A 23512-nucleotide genomic window follows, 5' to 3' on the forward strand; every position below is an offset into this window, starting at 1 on the left:
AAATATGTGTGGTGGTTTGGCACAAGTATATGGGGTGGTTTGGCACAAGTATATGGGGTGGTATGGCACAAGTATATGGGGTGGTATGGCACAAGTATATGGGGTGGTATGTCGCAAGCATGTGTGGTGGTTTGGCACAAGTATATGGGGTGGTATGGCACAAGTATATTGCGTGGTATGGCACAAGTATGTGTGGTGGTATGGCATAAGTATATGGGGTGGTTTGGCACAAGTATATGGGGTGGTATGTCGCAAGCATGTGTGGTGGTTTGGCACAAGTATATGGGGTGGTTTGGCACAAGTATATGGGGTGGTTTGGCACAAGTATATGGGGTGGTATGTCGCAAGCATGTGTGGTGGTTTGGCACAAGTATATTGCGTGGTATGGCACAAGTATGTGCGGTGTTATGGCACAAGTATATGGGGTGGTATGTCGCAAGCATGTGTGGTGGTTTGGCACAAGTATATGGGGTGGTTTGGCACAAGTATATGGGGTGGTATGGCACAAGTATATGGGGTGGTTTGGCACAAGTATATGGGGTGGTATGTCGCAAGCATGTGTGGTGGTTTGGCACAAGTATATGGGGTGGTATGGCACAAGTATATTGCGTGGTATGGCACAAGTATGTGCGGTGTTATGGCACAAGTATATGGGGTGGTATGTCGCAAGCATGTGTGGTGGTTTGGCACAAGTATATGGGGTGGTTTGGCACAAGTATTTGGGGTGGTTTGGCACAAGTATATGGGGTGGTATGTCGCAAGCATGTGTGGTGGTTTGGCACAAGTATATGGGGTGGTATGGCACAAGTATATGGGGTGGTATGGCACAAGTATGTGCGGTGTTATGGCACAAGTATATGGGGTGGTATGTCGCAAGCATGTGTGGTGGTTTGGCACAAGTATATGGGGTGGTATGGCACAAGTATGTGCAGTGGTATGGCACAAGTATATAGGGTGGTATGTCACAAGCATATGTGGTGGTTTGGCACAAGTATATGGGGTGGTATGGCACAAGTATATGGGGTGGTTTGGCACAAGTATATGGGGTGGAATGTCACAAGCATATGTGGTGGTTTGGCACAAGTATATGGGGTGGTATGGCACAAGCATGTGGTGGTTTGGCGCAAGTATGTGCGGTGGTATGGCACAAGTATACGCGGTGTTATGGCACAAGTACACGCGGTGTTATGACACAAGTATGGGCGGTGGTATGGCACAAGTATGGGCGGTGGTATGGCACAAGTATGGGCGGTGGTATGGCACAAGTATGTGCGGTGGTTTGGCACAAGTTTGTGCGGTGGTATGGCACAAGTATACGCGGTGTTATGGCACAAGTACACGCGGTGTTATGACACAAGTATGGGCGGTGGTATGGCACAAGTATGGGCGGTGGTATGGCACAAGTATGTGCGGTGGTTTGGCACAAGTATGTGCGGTGGTTTGGCACAAGTATGTGCGGTGGTATGGCACAAGTATACGCGGTGTTATGGCACAAGTACACGCGGTGTTATGACACAAGTATGGGCGGTGGTATGGCACAAGTATGTGCGGTGGTTTGGCACAAGTTTGTGCGGTGGTATGGCGCAAGTATGTGGAATTGTATGGCACGAGTATGTGCGGTGGTATGGCACAAGTATATGGGGTGGTATGACACAAGTATGTGTGGTGGTATGGCACAAGTATATGGGGTGGTATGACACAAGTATGTGTGGTGGTATGGCACAAGTATATGGGGTGGTATGACACAAGTATGTGTGGTGGTATGGCACAAGTATATGGGGTGGTATGACACAAGTATGTGTGGTGGTATGGCACAAGTATATGGGGTGGTATGACACAAGTATGTGTGGTGGTATGGCACAAGTATATGGGGTGGTATGTCACAAGCATGTGTGGTGGTTTGGCACAAATATGCGCGGTTTTATGGCACCAGTATGTGCGGTGTTATGGCACAAGTATGTGCGGTGATATGGCACAAGTATATGGAGTGGTATGGCACAAGTATATGGGGTGGTATGGTACAAATATATGGGGTGGTATGGCACAAGTATGTGCGGTGGTTTGGCACAAGTATGTGTGGTGGTTTGGCACAAGTATATGGGGTGAAATGTCACAAGCATGTGTGGTGATTTGGCACAAGTATATGGGGTGGTATGGCACAAGTATGTGTGGTGGTTTGGCACAAGTATATGGGGTGAAATGTCACAAGCATGTGTGGTGATTTGGCACAAGTATATGGGGTGGTTTGGCACAAGTATATGGAGTGGTATGGCACAAGTATGTGTGGTGATTTGGCACAAGTATATGGGGTGGTATGGCACAAGTATGTGTGGTGGTTTGGCACAAGTATATGGGGTGAAATGTCACAAGCATGTGTGGTGATTTGGCACAAGTATATGGGGTGGTATGGCACAAGCATGTGTGGTGGTTTGGCACAAGTATATGGGGTGGTATGGCACATGCATGTGGTGGTTTGGCACAAGTATATGGGGTGGTATGGCACAAGCATGTGTGGTGGTTTGGCACAAGTATATGGCGTGGTATGGCACATGCATGTGGTGGTTTGGCACAAGTATATGGGGTGGTATGGCACATGCATGTGGTGATTTGGCACAAGTATATGGGGTGGTATGGCACAAGCATGTGTGGTGGTTTGGCACAAGTATATGGCGTGGTATGGCACATGCATGTGGTGGTTTGGCGCAAGTATGTGCGGTGGTATGGCACAAGTATACGCGGTGTTATGGCACAAGTACACGCGGTGTTATGACACAAGTATGGGCGGTGGTATGGCACAAGTATGTGCGGTGGTTTGGCACAAGTATGTGCGGTGGTTTGGCACAAGTATGTGCGGTGGTATGGCACAAGTATACGCGGTGTTATGGCACAAGTACACGGGGTGTTATGACACAAGTATGGGCGGTGGTATGGCACAAGTATGGGCGGTGGTATGGCACAAGTATGTGCGGTGGTTTGGCACAAGTATGTGCGGTGGTATGGCGCAAGTATGTGGAATTGTACGGCACAAGTATGTGCGGTGGTATGGCACAAGTATATGGGGTGGTATGACACAAGCATGTGTGGTGGTTTGGCACAAATATGCGCAGTGTTATGGCACCAGTATGTGTGGTGGTATGGCACAAGTATATGGGGTGGTATGACACAAGTATGTGTGGTGGTATGGCACAAGTATATGGGGTGGTATGTCACAAGCATGTGTGGTGGTTTGGCACAAATATGCGCGGTGTTATGGCACCATTATGTGTGGTGGTATGGCACAAGTATGCACGGTGTTATGGCACAAGTATGTGCGGTGGTATGGCACAAGTATGCACGGTGTTATGGCACAAGTATGTGCGGTGGTATGGCACAAGTATGCACGGTGTTATGGCACAAGTATGTGCGGTGATATGGCACAAGTATATGGAGTGGTATGGCACAAGTATGTGTGGTATGGCACAAGTATATGGGGTGGTATGGTACAAATATATGGGGTGGTATGGCACAAGTATGTGCAGTGGTATGGCACAAGTATATGGAGTGGTATGGCACAAGTATATGGGGTGGTATGGCACAAGTATATGGGGTGGTATGGCACAAGTATGTGCAGTGGTATGGCACAAGTATGTGCAGTGGTATGGCACAAGTATATGGGGTGGAATGTCACAAGCATATGTGGTGGTTTGGCACAAGTATATGGGGTGGTATGGCACAAGTATATGGCGTGGTATGGCACATGCATGTGGTGGTTTGGCGCAAGTATACGCGGTGTTATGGCACAAGTACACGCGGTGTTATGACACAAGTATGGGCGGTGGTATGGCACAAGTATGTGCGGTGGTTTGGCACAAGTACAGTATGTGCGGTGGTATGGCGCAAGTATGTGGAATTGTACGGCACGAGTATGTGCGATGGTATGGCACAAGTATATGGGGTGGTATGACACAAGTATGTGTGGTGGTATGGCACAAGTATATGGGGTGGTATGTCACAAGCATGTGTGGTGGTTGGGCACAAATATGCGCGGTGTTATGGCACCAGTATGTGCGGTGGTATGGCACAAGTATGCACAGTGTTATGGCACAAGTATGTGCGGTGGTATGGCACAAGTATGCACGGTGTTATGGCACAAGTATGTGCGGTGATATGGCACAAGTATATGGAGTGGTATGGCACAAGTATGTGTGGTATAGCACAAGTATATGGGGTGGTATGGCACAAGTATGTGCGGTGGTTTGGCACAAGTATGTGTGGTGGTATGGCACAAGTATATGGAGTGGTATGGCACAAGTATGTGTGGTATGGCACAAGTATATGGGGTGGTATGGTACAAATATATGGGGTGGTATGGCACAAGTATGTGCAGTGGTATGGCACAAGTATGTGTGGTGGTATGGCACAAGTATATGGGGTGGTATGGTACAAGTATGTGTGGTATGGCACAAGTATGTGCGGTGATATGGCACAAGTATATGGGGTGGTATGGCACAAGTATGTGTGGTGGTATGGCACAAATATATGGAGTGGTATTGCACAAGTATGTGCGGTGGTATGGCACAAGTATGCACGGTGTTATGGCACAAGTATGTGCGGTGATATGACACAAGTATATGGGGTGGTATGGTACAAATATATGGGGTGGTATGGCACAAGTATGTGCGGTGGTATGGCACAAGTATGTGCAGTGGTATGGCACAAGTATGTGTGGTGGTTTGGCACAAGTATGTGCGGTGGTATGACACAAGTATATGGGGTGGTATGGTACAAATATATGGGGTGGTATGGCACAAGTATGTGCGGTGGTATGGCACAAGTATGTGCAGTGGTATGGCACAAGTATGTGCGGTGGTTTGGCACAAGTATGTGCGGTGGTATGGTACAAGTATGTGTGGTGGTATGGCACAAGTATGTGCAGTGGTATGGCACAAGTATGTGCAGTGGTATGGCACAAGTATGTGCAGTGATATGGCACAAGTATATGGGGTGGTTTGGCACAAGTATGTGCGGTGGTTTGGCACAAGTATGTGCAGTGGTATGGCACAAGTATGTGCAGTGGTATGGCACAAGTATGTGCAGTGGTATGGCACAAGTATGTGCGGTGATATGGCACAAGTATATGGGGTGGTTTGGCACAAGTATGTGCGGTGGTTTGGCACAAGTATGTGCAGTGGTATGGCACAAGTATGTGCAGTGGTATGGCACAAGTATGTGCAGTGGTATGGCACAAGTATGTGCGGTGGTTTGGCACAAGTATGTGCGGTGGTTTGGCACAAGTATGTGCGGTGGTATGGTACAAGTATGTGTGGTGGTATGGCACAAGTATGTGCAGTGGTATGGCACAAGTATGTGCAGTGGTATGGCACAAGTATGTGCAGTGATATGGCACAAGTATATGGGGTGGTTTGGCACAAGTATGTGCGGTGGTTTGGCACAAGTATGTGCAGTGGTATGGCACAAGTATGTGCAGTGGTATGGCACAAGTATGTGCGGTGGTTTGGCACAAGTATGTGCAGTGGTATGGCACAAGTATGTGCAGTGGTATGGCACAAGTATGTGCGGTGGTTTGGCACAAGTATGTGCGGTGGTTTGGCACAAGTATGTGCAGTGGTATGGCACAAGTATATGGGGTGGTATGGCACAAGTATGTGTGGCGGTATGGCACAAATATATGAAGTGGTATGGCACAAGTATGTGCGGTGTTATGGCACAAGTATGCGCGGTGTTATGGCACAAGTATGTGCGGTGCTATGGCACAAGTATATGGGGTGGTAGGGCACAAGTATATGGGGTGTTATGGCACAAGTATGCACGGTGTTATGGCACAAGTATGTGCGTTGGTATGGCACAAGTATGTGGGGTGGTATGTCACTGTCGAGCTGCAATGTGTGGCGCTACCTCTTATGTAAAGTGCACTATATCTAGTTATTTTGCAGTATATTATGGTGATATTTGGTATGAGCACAGTATGGTGGTTATTATTTAAGCTCTAAGTTGGTGTTGAGTTTTATATGATGGTATTTAAGCACTGGATGGTGGGATTACTTCAGCACTATATGTTGGTGCTGTTTAAGCACTGCATGGTGGTAATACCTGAGAACTGTATATTTGTATTACTTAAGCACTGTATGATGGTATTATTTCAGCAGTGTATAGGTGCATTAATTGAACACTAAGTGGCAGCATTACGTGGAACAAGTATTATTGTAGAGTCTATTAAGTTTGCAGTATATGTTGGTAATTTATTGAGCACAGTATGGTGGTATTATTTCAGCAGCGAATGGTGGTATTCTTTTACCGCCACGTTTGCATTATTCGAGCCACTGTATGGTGGTATTATTTGAGCAACATACATCTGTATTATTTAGGAAATATATTTTGAAATAATTTAAGTACTGTGCTTTTGTATTTTTGAGTAGTGTATGAAAGTATTTAAGCAGTATATGGTAGTATTGTTTGCGCTTCATATCTATGCATTATTTCAGCACTGTAGGTTGCTATTTATTTGATCTCTGTGGAGTGGTAATATTTTCCTACAATACGTTTGTGTTATTTGTGCACTGTCTGATAATATTACTTGAGCACTGTATGATGGTATTTGAGCACTGTGTGTATTTGTGCATCATATGATACTATTTCAGCACTGTTTGGTAGTATTACTTGAGCACTGTATGATGGTATTTGAGCACTGTGCGTATTTGTGCATCATATGACACTATTTTAGCACTGTATGGTGGTATTATTTTAGCACTGTAGGATGGTATTTGAGTACTGTGTGTATTTATGCATCATATGACACTATTTTAGCACTGTATAGCAGTAATACTTGAGCACTGTATGATGGTATTTGAGCACCGTGTGTATTTATGCATCATATGACACTGTTTCAGCACTGAATGCCAGTATTATGTGAGCACTGTGTGTATTTATGCATCATATAACTATTTCAGCACTGTATGGCAGTATTACTTGAGCACCATATTGTGGTATTATTTATTTGAGCTCTGTGGAGTGGTAATATTTTCCCACAATATGTTTGTGTTATTTGTGCACTGTCTGGTAATATTATTTGAGCACTGTAGGATGGTATTTGAGCACTGTGTGTATTTGTGCATCATATGATACTATTTCAGCACTGTATGGTAGTATTACTTGAGCACTGTTTGGTGGTATTTGAGCACTGTGTGTATTTGTGCATCATATGATACTATTTCAGCACTGTATGGTAGTATTACTTGAGCACTGTTTGGTGGTATTTGAGCACTGTGTGTATTTGTGCAGCATATGACACTATTTCAGCACTGTATGGTAGTATTACTTGAGCACTGTATGATGGTATTTGAGCACTGTGTGTATTTATGCATCATATGACACTATTTCAGCACTGTATGGTGGTATTATTTAAGCACTGTCTGGTGGTATTTGAGCACTGTGTGTATTTGTGCATCATACAACACTATTTCAGCACTGTATAGTGGTATTATTTTAGCACTGTATGATGGTATTTGAGCACTGTGTGTATTTGTGCATCATACAACACTATTTCAGCACTGTATAGTGGTATTATTTTAGCACTGTATGGTGGTATTTGAGCACTGTGTGTATTTGTGCATCATATGACACTATTTCAGCACTGTATAGTGGTATTATTTTAGCACTGTATGGTGGTATTTGAGCACTGTGTGTATTTGTGCATCATATGACACTATTTCAGCACTGTATAGTGGTATTATTTCAGCACTGTATGGTGGTATTATTTCAGCACTGTATGGTGGTATTTGAGCACTGTGTGTATTTGTGCATCATATGACACTATTTCAGCACTGTATAGTGGTATTATTTTAGCACTGTATGATGGTATTTGAGCACTGTGTGTATTTGTGCATTATACAACACTTTCAGCACTGTATAGTGGTATTATTTTAGCACTGTATGATGGTATTTGAGAACTGTGTGTATTTGTGCATCATATGACACTATTTCAGCACTGTATAGTGGTATTATTTCAGCACTGTATGGTGATATTTGAGCAGTGTGTGTATTTGTGCATCATACAACACTTTCAGCACTGTATAGTGGTATTATTTTAGCACTGTATGATGGTATTTGAGAACTGTGTGTATTTGTGCATCATATGACACTATTTCAGCACTGTATAGTGGTATTATCTCAGCACTGTATGGTGGTATTTGAGCACTGTGTGTATTTGTGCATCATACAACACTTTCAGCACTGTATAGTGGTATTATTTTAGCACTGTATGATGGTATTTGAGAACTGTGTGTATTTATGCATCATATGACACTATTTCAGCACTGTATAGTGGTATTATCTCAGCACTGTATGGTGGTATTTGAGCAGTGTGTGTATTTGTGCATCATACAACACTTTCAGCACTGTATAGTGGTATTATTTTAGCACTGTATGATGGTATTTGAGAACTGTGTGTATTTGTGCATCATATGACACTATTTCAGCACTGTATAGTGGTATTATTTCAGCACTGTATGGTGGTATTTGAGCACCGTGTGTATTTATGCATCATACGACACTATTTCAGCACTGTATGCCAGTATTATGTGAGCGCTATAGTGTGGCATTGTGTGCAGACAATGTAGGTTGTTATTTTTGCATTGTATGGTGGTCGCTGCCCTGTCTATTGTCATTCTGAGAAAAGAAAGGAAGGTCCAGCTCCAGAAATTAAAATCCAGGATTTTTATTGAATCATATTTAAAATAAATTCATGGCTGCTTATGATCAAGTGACGGCAACAAAATTACCGCATGGGGATATTCTCCAGGTCTCTGTACGCGTTTCAAGCACAAGTGCTCTTAGACTCAGAGTCTAAGATCACTTGTGCTCGAAACGCATACAGCTGGAGCTGGACCTTCCTTTCTTTTCTTGGATTTACCATACGTCCTGGCAGAGACGTGTCCGTGCTCAGAGCCTTCCAACAGTTCCCATGAACTTATAAGAGGTGAGCTGAAATTTATCTTTCTCAGTATTGTCATTCTGAACAGACGGTACAGCACGTGGTACCGTGTATGGCCGACCATGGTTCAGCATTGCCAGTAATGATCCATTTTTGCACAGTTCATGTAGTAGGCCTTCGTGATTCATTAGTAATGCTCAGGGTCACGGATAATTGAGTAACAGAGCAAGTGCCCCAGGTACAGAGCGCACAGGAGACCCGGGGTTGCAGCTACAAGTGCAGGGAGAGGCCGCCGCTCCTGCTGCTGCCGCTGGAGCGATGCTTGATCTCATTAGGTGAATGTGATCTGTCAGCGGCAGGAAGGATGATTAGGAATTATTGGAGTCACTGCTCACTGACTTTTCCATGTCTGCAAGCATCTGTATCTGACTGATTAACCTCTTATCGTCCGCACGACCCTGCTTGTCCACACGCGCTACCTTCCATGCATTATTCAGCATCTGGGATTTCCTCTCCCCTATTACTTCCCTGCACCCCTCCTTTCGGATTCGGCCTGTTTTGCACCCCCTCCCCTTTCAGTGACTCACACCGGAGACGAGCTGCTGATGCTATTGTTTTTTTTTTTTATTATTATTATTTTGCTTGACTGAAGCAGGCAGAGAGCGGAGATGAGAAGCGTATAAATCTGTATCCGTGCGTACAAAGCTTGCGTTAACTAACCAATTTTCTCCAGGAGATCCAGGTGTGTTATGTACAGGGACAGGGGGGTCCGCCGAGGCTCGCAGGAGACATTCAGGCTGGTGGGATCATGGGCAGAGCAGGGTACGATCCAGCTAAAAAAAAGTCATTTCACGGCGACAAGTAAGGATTATCGATTAGTATTGCCTTTCCATAAAGTCATATTTAGTGAGAATTGGGTTCCTTATAGTGCAAGATGGAAGGCTGAGCAGTCGCGTACCCCTCTGGTGCGCAGAAGAAGCCGCCGTCGGTCTCGCTCGTTGCCGTTGGGTCAGCTCCACGTTGACAGAGTCTCTGCACACATTACGTTGATGCCGTGGTGCTGCGGGCCTAAATCTGTTGGGGGAGGGGAGGTTGAGATTCCGGTCTGGGATCACTGAGGTGTTTTAGTCTTTAATCCCAATTTTTTTTTTTGGTCTTCCTGCTCCACCCACGTATAGTGCTCAGCTTTCGATCCCTCTCCCCTTGGCTCCAACCCTACAATAGCTCAGAGCCTGCGCCCCTGTGAAAGAGAAAAAAAGGTCACGGTCAGTCTTGAATTGATGACATGGGACATGCTGTCACGCGGTGACATTAAAGCCGCCCGGAGCGGGGTACGGAGGAACACCGACGCCTCGGTGAGAAAACTGGAATATCCGCGAGAACCAGGAACGATTCCTGGATGTCGGGGATTGTAGTTCAAAACTAAACTTGGGTGGATTACACATATATATATATATATATATATATATATATATATATATATATATATATATATATATATATACCGCCCATTCATAGAGAGCAGATCACGAAACCTTGTCTCCAAAACCCTTGTGGTCACAAAGAAGAGGGGCGAGTTGCCGCTGTTTCTGGCGTATTTTGTGCCAAAATTTAGGTGCAAAGCGATTTATTGCATTGTTGAGCCAAAATGAATGACGCTGGGGGTATGTAGCAATAATCAGCACAAAACTTATTATGCACCAATGCAAACTTAATGGTCTCTGATCCAACTAAGAAGGAAATTTATCACGGCCGGTCCTGAACAGAAAGGCTGCAAATTTATTAGGAGTCACACGTCACACCGACTCTGGGCGTCCTGGGCTGTACAGAGAATAAAACATCTGACCGGTCGCCATAGACTTGGGGTCAATTTCTTCTAAATGGTCATCTAATGGGGTAAATGACAAGCGACTGATATGTAGCTTCATACTAATCATTGGCAAATTTTTACAATTTTTTTTTTTTTTGGGGGGGGAGGGGAGATTTGAAAAAAAGTTGCTAAATTTTTGTGCATAAAAATGTGAGACTTGATCATTTCCCTCCTTGGAGGTGGCCTATGTAAAATAAAGGGTGTGATAATACTACTTCCAAGGCCAAAGTAAACCAGTGCCATGCTGGAGAATTAGGGTAAATCTTCAATGGATGACGGAGGGTGTGAGAATATTACAAACCGGGGGCCCCGCACGGTGTGGGTGTCTCCATGGCACGGTGTGGGTGTCTCCATGGCACGGTGTGGGTGTCTCCACGGCCCGGCCGGCAGTTTAGACTTCATTTGGCTTTTCTATAAATGGTCGCATGCACTTTTTAAGACCATTTGTATAAAAGCAAAACATATTTTTAGAACAGATGATCAGCGGGAACAGGAGATGACCACAAAGTGACCACTCACCCCTCTTCCTGCCCTGCGAGTCCTCCATGTGTCTGGTTCTTCCGGTCTGTTTGTCCAAAGTACTTGTCCCTTTCGTGAGCCGCGTTTTCGAGACGGTCGCCGAGAGATGCTGCGTCAGATCTCCAATTTCTGTGGTCTCCCAAACCTGTGCTGGGATCCTCTGATGAAACTCCAGCTCCTTCATCGTACGACAAGAGGCTTCGGGAGCGGACTGGGGAAAAATAAAACACAAAAAAACTATTACATTACAAAAATGCAGATTATTTCTGTATGTAAAAGGTATAATAGGCATAAAATATCAAAAAGGGGTCCAAAAAATAGTTTACCCCTCTCATGTCATTGACAGTATGTCGTAGATAAAATATTGCATTATCACTTTCCTGCAATCAGTGCAGCCCATAAATCGCTGCCTTTTCTATAGGGTCTGACAACGTCGAAAGTGTGAGACACCTGTAGAAAAGGACTATTATTTGGGTTGGCTTCCTCCAATAGGTAGCGATATCATACATAGCTATTTTCTTTCCCTTTTTGAGGAGAGTTAATTCCGTTCCATTTATGATCTGCACAGATTGCAATCACAAAGTGAAAAGTAAAGCTGTACCTTCTACCTGACTAGGCACATGTCTGCCCGGTGAACAGGAGTGACTCTGATCTAGGCACATGTCTGCCCGGTGAACAGGAGTGACTCTGATCCAGGCTGATCTCTGCCCGGTGCACAGGAGTGACTCTGATCTCTGCTCATCTCTGCCCGGTGCACAGGAGTGACTCTGATCTAGGCTGATCTCTGCCTGGTGCACAGGAGTGACTCTGATCTAGGCTCATCTCTGCCTGGTGCACTGGAGTGACTCTGATCTAGGCTGATCTCTGCCTGGTGCACTGGAGTGACTCTGATCTATGCTCATCTCTGCCCGGTGCACAGGAGTGACTCTGATCTAGGCTGATCTCTGCCCGATACACAGGAGTGACTCTGATCCAGGCTGATCTCTGCCCGGTGCACAGGAGTGACTCTGATCCAGGCTGATCTCTGCCCGGTGCACAGGAGTGACTCTGATCTCTGCTCATCTCTGCCCGGTGCACAGGAGTGACTCTGATCTAGGCTGATCTCTGCCCGGTGCACAGGAGTGACTCTGATCTAGGCTCATCTCTGCCCAATGCACAGGAGTGACTCTGATCTAGACTCATCTCTGCCCGGTGCACAGGAGTGACTCTGATCCAGGCTGATCTCTGCCCGGTGCACAGGAGTGACTCTGATCTAGGCTGATCTCTGCCCGGTGCACAGGAGTGACTCTGATCTAGGCTGATCTCTGCCCGATGCACAGGAGTGACTCTGATCTGGGCTCATCTCTGCCCAATGCACAGGAGTGACTCTGATCTAGGCTGATCTCTGCCCGATGCACAGTAGTGACTCTGATCTAGGCTGATCTCTGCCCGAAGCACAGGAGTGACTCTGATCTAGGCTCATCTCTGCCCGAAGCACAGGAGTGACTCTGATCTAGGCTGATCTCTGCCCGATGCACAGGAGTGACTCTGATCCAGGCTGATCTTTGCCCGGTGCACAGGAGTGACTCTGATCCAGGCTGATCTCTGCCCGGTGCACAGGAGTGACTCTGATCTCTGCTCATCTCTGCCCGGTGCACAGGAGTGACTCTGATCTAGGCTGATCTCTGCCCGGTGCACAGGAGTGACTCTGATCTAGGCTCATCTCTGCCCGATGCACAGGAGTGACTCTGATCTAGGCTCATCTCTGCCCGATGCACAGGAGTGATTCTGATCTATGCTCATCTCTGCCCGGTGCACAGGAGTGACTCTGATCTAGGCTGATCTCTGCCCGGTGCACAGGAGTGACTCTGATCTAGGCTGATCTCTGCCCGATGCACAGGAGTGACTCTGATCTAGGCTCATCTCTGCCCGATGCACAGGAGTGACTCTGATCTAGGCTGATCTCTGCCCGATGCACAGTAGTGACTCTGATCTAGGCTGATCTCTGCCCGAAGCACAGGAGTGACTCTGATCTAGACTCATCTCTGCCTGAAGCACAGGAGTGACTCTGATCTAGGCTGATCTCTGCCCGATGCACAGGAGTGACTCTGATCCAGGCTGATCTCTGCCCGGTGCACAGGAGTGACTCTGATCCAGGCTGATCTCTGCCCGGTGCACAGGAGTGACTCTGATCCAGGCTGATCTCTGCCCGGTGCACAGGAGTGACTCTGATCTCTGCCCGGTGCACAGGAGTGACTCTGATCTAGGCTCATCTCTGCCCGGTGCACAGGAGTGACTCTGATCTAGGCTCATCTCTGCCCGATGCACAGGAGTGACTCTGATCTAGGCTCATCTCTGCCCGATGCACAGGAGTGACTCTGATCTAGGCTCATCTCTGCCCGAAGCACAGGAGTGACTCTGATCTAGGCTCATCTCTGCCCGATGCACAGGAGTGACTCTGATCTAGGCTGATCTCTGCCCGATGCACAGGAGTGACTCTGATCTAGGTTCATCTCTGCCCGATGCACACGAGTGACTCTGATCTAGGCTGATCTCTGCCCGATGTACAGGAGTGACTCTGATCTAGGTTCATCTCTGCCCGGTGCACAGGAGTGACTCTGATCTAGGCTCATCTCTGCCCGATGTACAGGAGTGACTCTGATCTAGGTTCATCTCTGCCTGGTGCACAGGAGTGACTCTGATCTAGGCTGATCTCTGCCCGGTGCACAGGAGTGACTCTGGTCTAGGCTCATCTCTGCCCGATGCACAGGAGTGACTCTGATCTAGGCTCATCTCTGCCCGGTTCACAGGAGTGACTCTGATCCAGGCTGATCTCTGCCCGGTGCACAGGAGTGACTCTGATCTAGGCTCATCTCTGCCCGGTTCACAGGAGTGACTCTGATCCAGGCTGATCTCTGCCCGGTGCACAGGAGTGACTTTGATCTAGGCTCATCTCTTTTTTTTTGTCTGTGTTACTTCCTTCGTTAGGTCTTACATTCTTATCAGTTCTCTCGTTTGGAAATTTTCCTTTTTGTTACGAAGACCCCCAACAATCAGCTGATCAAATGGATCTTGTGCTGGTTGGACCCCCCCCAGTGATTGTCTATAATCTCAGTGCAACATGCGTTCTGTCCCTCTGCAGCGCCACCACAGGTGACATAAAGCATTACACCATTCTTATTGTATCTCGCAGAGGGTCCTTGTAATGAACGGACACGATGGCTCCTCCAGAGACGGACATTACTTACTCCAGAAAGATCCAATGAAAGTTTCCATTAAGTGACACAAAGCAGAGATCTTAATCCTCCTTAACTTTCTAAGCCCTGAGGCGTCAGACCTGAATCTCCGCTCTTCAAGGACGGACGGGGCGAGATGAGGCTTCATCAGACAGGTCGTCATTTCATGACTCACTTTTAGCCGGAGACCGCGGCTCTGACATGAATGTTATAAGTTTGTGATGGAAAAGTAAAAGGAATTCTATAATGAAGGAGACCCCATAGCTTCGGTCTATTTCCTGTGCAATCTATTGTTCCCAGTTATCAGCCACTCCATGGCCACGAGGGAAGGATTGGTCATCCCTACATTATCACACACTTCACATGAAGGTTACCAGCTTGCCTTGATCCGGTCGTCCTGAGGCCACGTTGGTCAGGACACCACTATGGCCATGTTTCCACCAGGCCTAAATGGTGCTATCCAGTGTTTGTGTGTACATCTGCAGAAAAAGCAGCAGCATTCCTGCATGTGGGAACACGGCCTAATACTGAGCGCAGTCATTCCTACTCCAATCAGCACAGGCTTTGTATTTCTATGGAGAGCGGAGATCAGCAGCCGCCAGGCACCGATGGCGCCACTTATCCTACGGGGGAAGTCATCGGAGCCGTCCCAACAGAACCCAATGACATCTGGGCAGGAAAAGAAAGGAAGTCAAGGATTCCGAAGTCTTACTCTGGCTGAGGGTATACAGGTCGGGTGCCAAAAGAGGGGCCGATTTCACTGTCTGAGACCCCGTAGAGAAGTCTGGGAAGGACGGAATCATGGAGCCAAAGGCAAGAATAAAACACAGTACGACAACCTGCAGAGAGGAGAGAGAAGTCAGCGAGACGGCGTGCAAACGAGAGACTGGATATAGCATTAGTATAGAGACATCGACATCACGTACATCAGTAAGTGTTATACAGAGACCGGCACCATAGCGGCACTACACACAACACATGCCAGGAGTGAAGAATCTCAGAGAGCTGCAGGTGCATGCTCTTACCCATAGGGGGCAGTATTAGACATGGCCAAATGGGTTAAAGCACAGGGAAAAAAGCATCAGTCACGGTTAATGGAAACAAAGATATTAAAGGGCTATCCCCATCTTAGTAAGCGAAGCTGTATCCCTAGATTATGCCATCACTTAATGATCGCTGGGCCCCCCAGCAACCCTGAGAATAAAGGGGCCTCCTGCACAACAAACTTCACTCTCAGGATCAGGGGTGTTGGGGGGGTCCAGAAGTCAGACCCTTAGCGATCATTAATTGATGGTATAGTCCCACGATCTGCCATCACTGAGATGAGAAGAAGAAAATCTGTACCAGGAATATACAAAGTTATAAGGCAGCAAAGCAAAATTCAGAACGAGCTCCCAAGATGAAGTCTCCTCCACCAACGTTAATGTCCACAATCTCCGAGCTGAATTCCCCCGTATAGGGTGCGGGGTGATGGTGCTCAGGGCTTTGTATCCTCATCTTCCTCTCATAACATAGTAAAATCCTGAATTTATGTGGCCACCACTAGGGGGAGCTAACAATATATGTGATTTGTACGACCAGCACTGAAGTCAATGCCGGCTGTAAAGATCTACAACCAGTTGTGTTATGGTCACAGTTCAGTATTGGCTGTAGGGAGGTCCGGCTGGAGATAACCGTCACCTACCACAGACGGGTCACTATTATCAGTCTCTTAGAATTATTCCCGTAGTCACGAATATTAATCAAGAGCATCCAGTGGACGGCCACTAATAGCCTCGAATGAGAAGCGTTATCAATGCAAGCTGCTGGGGACACTAACTGAGGAACAGACACTGAGGAGGGCACAATACATAGTACAGACACTCTGGACAACACTCAGTCAGGGGCGCAGACGCTCCGGAGAACACTCAGGGGTGCAGACGCTCTGGAGAACACTGAGGGGTGCAGACGCTCCGGAGAACACTCAGGAGTGCAGACGCTCCGGAGAACACTCAGGGGTGCAGACGCTCCGGAGAACACTGAGGGGTGCAGACGCTCCGGAGAACACTGAGGGGTGCAGACGCTCTGGAGAACACTGAGGGGTGCAGATGCTCTGGAGAACACTCAGGGGTGCAGATGCTCCGGAGAACACTCAGGGGTGCAGACGTTCTGGAGAACACTGAGGGGTGCAGACGCTCCGGAGAACACTCAGGAGTGCAGACGCTCCGGAGAACACTCAGGGGTGCAGACGCTCTGGAGAACACTCAGGGGTGCAGACGCTCCGGAGAACACTGAGGGGTGCAGACGCTCCGGAGAACACTGAGGGGTGCAGACGCTCCGGAGAACACTCAGGGGTGCAGACGCTCCGGAGAACACTGAGGGGTGCAGACGCTCCGGAGGACACTCAAGGGTGCAGACGCTCCGGAGGACACTCAGAGGTGCAGACGCTCCGGAGAACACTCAGGGGTGCAGACGCTCCGGAGAACACCCAGGGGTACAGATGCTCCGGAGGACACCCAGGGGTGCAGATGCTCTGGAGGACACTCAGGGGGGCAGATGCTCTGGAGGACACTCAGGGGGGCAGACGCTCTGGAGGACACTCAGGGGGGCAGACGCTCTGGAGGACACTCAGGGTTGCAGATGCTCTGGAGGACACTCAGGGTTGCAGATGCTCTGGAGGACACTCAGGGTTGCAGATGCTCCGGAGAACACTCAGGGGTGCAGATGCTCCGGAGAACACTCAGGGGTGCAGATGCTCCGGAGAACACTCAGAGGTGCAGACGCTCCGGAGAACACTCAGGGGTGCAGACGCTCCGGAGGACACTCAGGGGTGCAGACGCTCCGGAGGATACTCAGGGGTGCAGACGCTCCGGAGGACACTCAGGGGTGCAGACGCTCCGGAGGACACTCAGGGGTGCAGACGCTCCGGAGGACACTCAGGGGTGCAGACGCTCCGGAGGACACTCAGGGGTGCAGACGCTCCGGAGGACACTCAGGGGTGCAGACGCTCTGGAGGACACTCAGGGGTGCAGACGCTCCGGAGGACACTCAGGGGGGCAGATGCTCTGGAGGACACTCAGGGGTGCAGATGCTCTGGAGGACACTCAGGGGGGCAGATGCTCTGGAGGACACTCAGGGGTGCAGATGCTCTGGAGGACACTCAGGGGTGCAGATGCTCTGGAGGACACTCAGGGGGGCAGATGCTCTGGAGGACACTCAGGGGGGCAGATAGTCTGGAGAACGCTCAGTCAGTGATGTAATATGGGGGAAATGAGCCTCTATAACTGAATTTGTAAGATTTATAGGCACATTATAATATATACAGTATATGATATAGTGTCAGGTTCGTTATGCAGACAGACTGCAGCACACGTGAATATATACATGCATGTGCATGTGATACAAGTAAATCCGTGTACAGCACACAGACCGGAGTCTCCTACACATGAGACTGTGAGCTCTTCGGCCCATCGAAGTCACACACATTGGGGCACATTTCTACAAATAACCGGAGGTCTCTGAAGTCCAGAGGAGATAAAGGACGGCTGTCGTACTGTTCCGCCATCACACGGGTCATCTCATCCTTTTACCTACCATAAGACAAGTTCCCGTCTGGGTTGCTGCAAGTTTGCAGGGTCTTGGCACTTTTCCTGTTACTAAAGCCTGGAGCTTCTGTAACTGCTGCAGCAGAGACCTGTGGAGTAAAACACAACTTCAGAGCGGAGCTGTACCAATACCCTGACAGATCTGTAACTCAGGAATCCGGGAAAGCTGAGTCGCAGGGTTTTCAGAAGTGATAAATCTACAACTGCCCTTCAACTACCTCGCCATTTATAGTAAAGCTTCTCTTGGGCTGTAGAGGGGTCGGTGGGTGCAACGACAACATCAGTACCTCCTACTCTTACACCTTTACTTGTTATATAGTGACTCTTTCTGGAAACATGAAACATTTACGCAGGATTTGTGTATTACAATAATATTACCCCATATTAGAATTCTTACAAGTCATTGCCAGGTGTGAACACCAGATGGCGCCACATTCCTGCACTCTCCCAGTATAAACGTCTCTTTCCTGCCCAGTCGGGTTATACACCTTCCAGCACGACCCAATACGCCCAGTAAACATTTGTCTGCTATTTTTTTCCTCTTATTTTTTCCGAACTTCAGTTTGTTCTGGTTAAAAATACGAGAAGTTTTCAAAGTGTCAATAAAATAATAAAAGGCAGGTTCTTACAAATGGAAATAGATGACTGTTTATGGATCCAGTGGGCAGTTGACTATTGTTTGGGGGGGTATTGGCTGTGGCGCCGGTGCACTTGGTCTGGGGTATAAGTGCAGAATAGCATGGAGGACGCTATAGTCATCTATTAGTGTTATATTCCCATGCTGATGGCCATATTATAGCTATGTGCAATCACTAAGGTGCACGGATCTGGGATACGGTACCATTAATAATATACTGTATGTGACCCTATTACATATGCCTCTGATAGGCATGCAAACAATTTGTGCATGATCCCTAAAGTCACCGCTCTGATAGCACCAGACGTGCCTTAAACCACATGCCCATTGGTCACTTGGAAATCCATTATTTGGCAAAAAATGTTTTTTTCTAACATAAACTCATCACAAGTTGTTAATCTCCGGCGATCAGCAGGAGAAATCCAAATAGCAAGTGGTTAGTTCTGCTGCAGCACCCCCGCAGGGCAACTGGAGCATTACATAGTGCCTTTGGGCTGCCCATATAATGCATGCATATGTCCAGTCCTCCAATACGAGAGACAGACTTTATAGCTAGTACATGAGAACTCTGCACAGGGGAATAGGATACTGTAAAATGGGCTTTCATTTAACGCACAGGTACAATTTCCAGGGGTTAATGCTAAAGCGGAAACACTGATTGCATCAGGTATACCTGACTATGGAAATCCTCCTCAGCTAGTCCTGCTGGGATAGAGCACATGAGCGGCCATAGTGGCCAGGTCGGAGCCCCTGTGCTGTAACGCTGCCTCGCAGATATTATGGAAAAAGGATTAAGTGGTGCAAAATGCTGACAGCGTTTCCACCTTTCACGAGGCACCTGGACGTATATCTCACCTATTGGCGTTCTCCAGAGTCTCCACCTTTTTCCACAGCTCGCTGTTCTGTGATGTGAACGATTCCACCCTGCAAGAAAGCAGCGGCGACATAATACCCTATGGACGCAGAGGAAGGTACGCAGGTGGAGTGCTATGCGGTGACACAGAACAACAGGAACAATGCAACTAGGATATACGGCTGATAGTGATCAGGGTGACACACAAGACACCGCACCCCTGCACTGTGGCCACGGGTGGACGCACATCACAGGACTCACTTCTTCTCTAGGCACTCCACATACTCCTTTTTCTTCCTCCGACTCTCCTGTGCTGAGATCTGGGAAAAAGAAAAATCCGGTGACAATCTATATTTTACACCAAGGTCAGAATATATAAAGTCGGCAGTGGTCGCCTGCAAAGTTCCTAACATCGCGGCAACCCCATGTGAATGGACCCAGATTCTTCCCATCCCTCTACCCCATGACTGCATTCACATTAATGATAATGGGCTGAGCCGTCCACACATTTTTAGGAAGCATGGAAAGGAAAGGGGCCACCAAGCCTGAGATTGGGCAAGCGGAGCGGCTCAAGGTAAAAGGTTGTACAGGACATGGCTGCTTTCTCTGTCCAGGGGCTGTTGATGGCATTGCAGCTCATGGGACATGGATGGGGCTTATTTGCAATACCACACACGACCTGTGAGCAGGAGTGGCGCTGTCCTTGGAATAAAACAGACGTGCTTTCTTAGTTTTTAAACTAAGGCCTTTAGTACATGGCTTATCCCCTGTTATTCTGCACACGGGCTGGTGACCCATGTAGGTGCCTAGTGCTACACAGACCTACACAGTCTACGGTCTTCAGAGCTGGACACGCAAGTCCCATGGGGTCCAATCCTCACCTTGTTTTTAATCTTCCGACGCACTCTCTTCAGGGCTTTCTCTTCTGTTTTTGTGAGGGGCAGCTTAGTAGGAATGGGGTACCCTTCAGCCACTAAGGTGCGTCGTTCCTCTTCTGTCAGCATGAGTGGTCCTGACGTGCCCTGGAGTTTCTACGTGCCGAGAAAAAGCAGAAAATATCCCATATAGCAATGTCCATAATGTGACAAAATACTTCATAGATCTGAGAAAGGACCCCCAAAAATAGGGGACATGGATGCCCTCCTGGTTGGGTACTTACATGGGGAGCGGTGAGGAGCGGTGAGGAGGAGATAGCATGAGATGACCGCACTGCTGGACGGGCCGGACTTGGGGGTGGAAGAGAGCGAGGACTCTGAGATCCATCACTGTCACTGCTGTGACTACTGGGGGGAGTGAGAGGCATGACCCCTAAAACATCTGGAACAGAAAAAGACCAATATCAATCTGCAGTCCTGTGACCACCACCGATCTCCCGGGAGATGGGTATCATCGGCATCAGAGGTCAAGTTCCTTGGTTTTACATCAGTGGGCAGTGATGTGGCCTAGAGCTCCTACTGTAGACCCCGGTACACCCTCTGTGGGGTGTACATAAATCTCCGCTGTGTGTACATTTCCGCTCGAGATATCTGATCACTTACCTGAGCTTACATTTAGCAGATGGTTTGGGATTCCTGGTTCTACTTTAATGTGCGATATTGAATTTCGAGAGACATTCTGCAAAATACAAAAATTAGGCATTAAAGGGGTTAACTTACCGGATAAGTGATAACTTGTAGATCAGTGGGGTCTGACTGCTGGGGTCTGTGGCCTAACCCTATTATAAAGTGGGGGGGCAGTGCACACGCCCGGCCGCCGCTACATATAACCACTATGGGGCTAATGACTTTTACTGGCTGCTCCAAAAGAGAATGAATGGCGCGGCGGCCGAGCAAACTGAAACTCCATTCCAAAGGGGATAAAAGTGCCGCATTCTGCGATCAGTGGCCTGACCCCCATTGATCTAACAGTTACCACAAGGTCTCCATGCTGATCACTGCACAGTTTTGGCAGGGCCCAGTAGACTTGCTGACTTTCCGAGAGTCCATAAGAACTTCCGTTTTTCTGGGAGCCTCCTAGACTTCTCGGGAGAGTTGGCAAGTATGTGATACACCCTAATAAAAAAAATCCAGACTGTTGAACAATAGTCAATGTGTCATGGCGACAGATCTGAGTTAGAGGACGGAGGTCCAATAGCAAAAACACTTATAGAGGACTCCTTAGATGAACGATCCTCACCATGAGAGGGTTATGGAGTGGCCATAAACCGGCTGGCCCTGGCCATTCAAGAGGCGGTGTAGCCACGATGAACACAACCTCCATCATCTACACATGGGCCTAAGAGGCCACCACTTGGGCACTGCCACAAAGGTGTATCGGCTGTTGATGGTCACTCTCATACGTACCTCCTCATTGTGCAGTAACCCCGTACCAGGACCTTGCTCCAGCGGTACATTCGGATGTACGGGCTCTACTTTTGCAATGAGATTCTGTTCTTGCTTCACCAGTAAAGAGCAGAGTTCGTGCTCCAAGGCCCAGACGGCGCTTACCGGATCTGCAGGTCAAACATAAATAAGTCATAGACCTAGAGATCAAATTCTTACGGCCGATCATGGTTCCTGATACGATGTATTGCTACTGCATGGCGTCAAAGGAGAAAAAAAGACAAATTAGTGTCTCCTGGTACTATCAATATTCTGCACCGCCACAAAGAGTCCCGCACCCATTGCACCTGCTGTACCCATCTGTCTTAGCACTGTATGGTATTTGTACATGCAATAAGCCAGTATTATGTGCCACTTCTTATTTCACACTGTATGGTAGTGGGTCGCCCTCGTACGCCCAGGGCAGCGGGGGTACTCAGTACCGGGCCGGTGTCAAGGCAGGAATGTGTCACAGCAGCGGTGACCTGGACCGTGGCCCTGGGCGCCCAATATCAATGGCGGTGATGTTAATAGTGTTAAAGTTTATTAGAATAGTTCGTGATGCCACCCGTGGTGTTTGGCAAGTAAGATGGTGAGCCAACGCTGCATGCAGATCCGCTGGGACTGATGGTGTGGTGCAGCAAAGATGGTGTAGCTCCCCACAGGTGGAGCTGTAGTCCCAGGGCAGTGTAGGTGCAATGGATGAGAAGAGGCGCAGAATGGTATGGAGGCTCGTACCCAGGTGTAGTGGTGCGGGAATAACTGGAGGACACCAGAGTATGCGGTTCCAAAGCTTTACTCACTGTTTGCAGTTCACACAACTGCCTGCCTCCGTACCGTGTTCTCCAGGTCAGGGCTCCAGCCAACCTCCAGGCAGGATAGGATTCTCCCCTCCACACTCCGCCAACATGTACCTTACTGAACGACTCCTCCAATGCGCCTTTAGGTGTGAAGCACTCCAGTACTTAGTTACCCTGGAATGCCTCTCTCTAGGTGTTCCTAGTCTTTACTTGTATGACAGACAGCTGTAGCCTGCTTCGGGGACTCCTCACTGCGTCCCGGCTCTCTATTCAGTTGCTGTTGTGTCCCAAGTCTATGAAGGGAGCAAGGCGTTAGTGGCTCACTACTCCTCCGGTGTCTGTTGTCGGATATAAAGATCCAATCAACCTCGGGGACCGGGCCCCGGCCTTTGCGCTCTCTGGACTGGAAGGGTTCTCTCTCTTTCTCAACCTGCTTCCCACCGTCCTTCTATTCTCCTTCGTTCCGATCTGTTCTCTCTCTCTTATGGAAGGTTAGGTTATCAATCTTATCAGTCTCTTTCTCTGGCCTTTCTCGTGCCAGCAGCCCAGATCACTGGGACCAGCTGCAGCACGTCCCTCAGACACCCATCTTCTCTCTTCTCTCTCCTCTAACCAACTAACTACTAACTCTCACTCTTCCCACTCTTTTATATCTAACTCCACCCGCCTCCCCAGCACCTCTCGTGTTACGAAGCCAGGGACCACAAAAGGCACCCTATGACTTTTCCAGCATAAAGCATGGATG

At 48.1% G+C, this 23512-nt stretch overlaps 1 protein-coding gene across 2 annotated transcripts in view; it reads right to left on the minus strand.

The window, feature by feature from the left end:
- Window positions 1–9529: 9529 nt before the first annotated feature.
- The window catches only part of CREB3L1 (cAMP responsive element binding protein 3 like 1), a 65501-nt gene continuing 51518 nt past the window's right edge, over window positions 9530–23512 (minus strand). For both annotated transcript variants that reach the window (XM_073541712.1, XM_073541713.1), the window contains exons 3-12: window positions 21950–22098; window positions 21146–21221; window positions 20767–20924; window positions 20489–20638; window positions 19869–19927; window positions 19610–19678; window positions 18107–18206; window positions 15246–15372; window positions 11319–11529; window positions 9530–10169 (exon numbers count right to left, since the gene is read on the minus strand). In XM_073541712.1, coding sequence (XP_073397813.1) covers window positions 10145–10169; window positions 11319–11529; window positions 15246–15372; window positions 18107–18206; window positions 19610–19678; window positions 19869–19927; window positions 20489–20638; window positions 20767–20924; window positions 21146–21221; window positions 21950–22098 — 1124 coding nt within the window. In that variant the 3' untranslated portion in view covers window positions 9530–10144. The remainder of the gene's footprint in view (window positions 10170–11318; window positions 11530–15245; window positions 15373–18106; window positions 18207–19609; window positions 19679–19868; window positions 19928–20488; window positions 20639–20766; window positions 20925–21145; window positions 21222–21949; window positions 22099–23512) is intronic.

The sequence above is a fragment of the Dendrobates tinctorius genome, unplaced genomic scaffold (genome assembly GCF_039654945.1).
Source record: "Dendrobates tinctorius isolate UK_male_01 unplaced genomic scaffold, ASM3965494v1 ptg000124l, whole genome shotgun sequence".
Taxonomy (NCBI): Eukaryota; Metazoa; Chordata; class Amphibia; order Anura; family Dendrobatidae; genus Dendrobates; species Dendrobates tinctorius.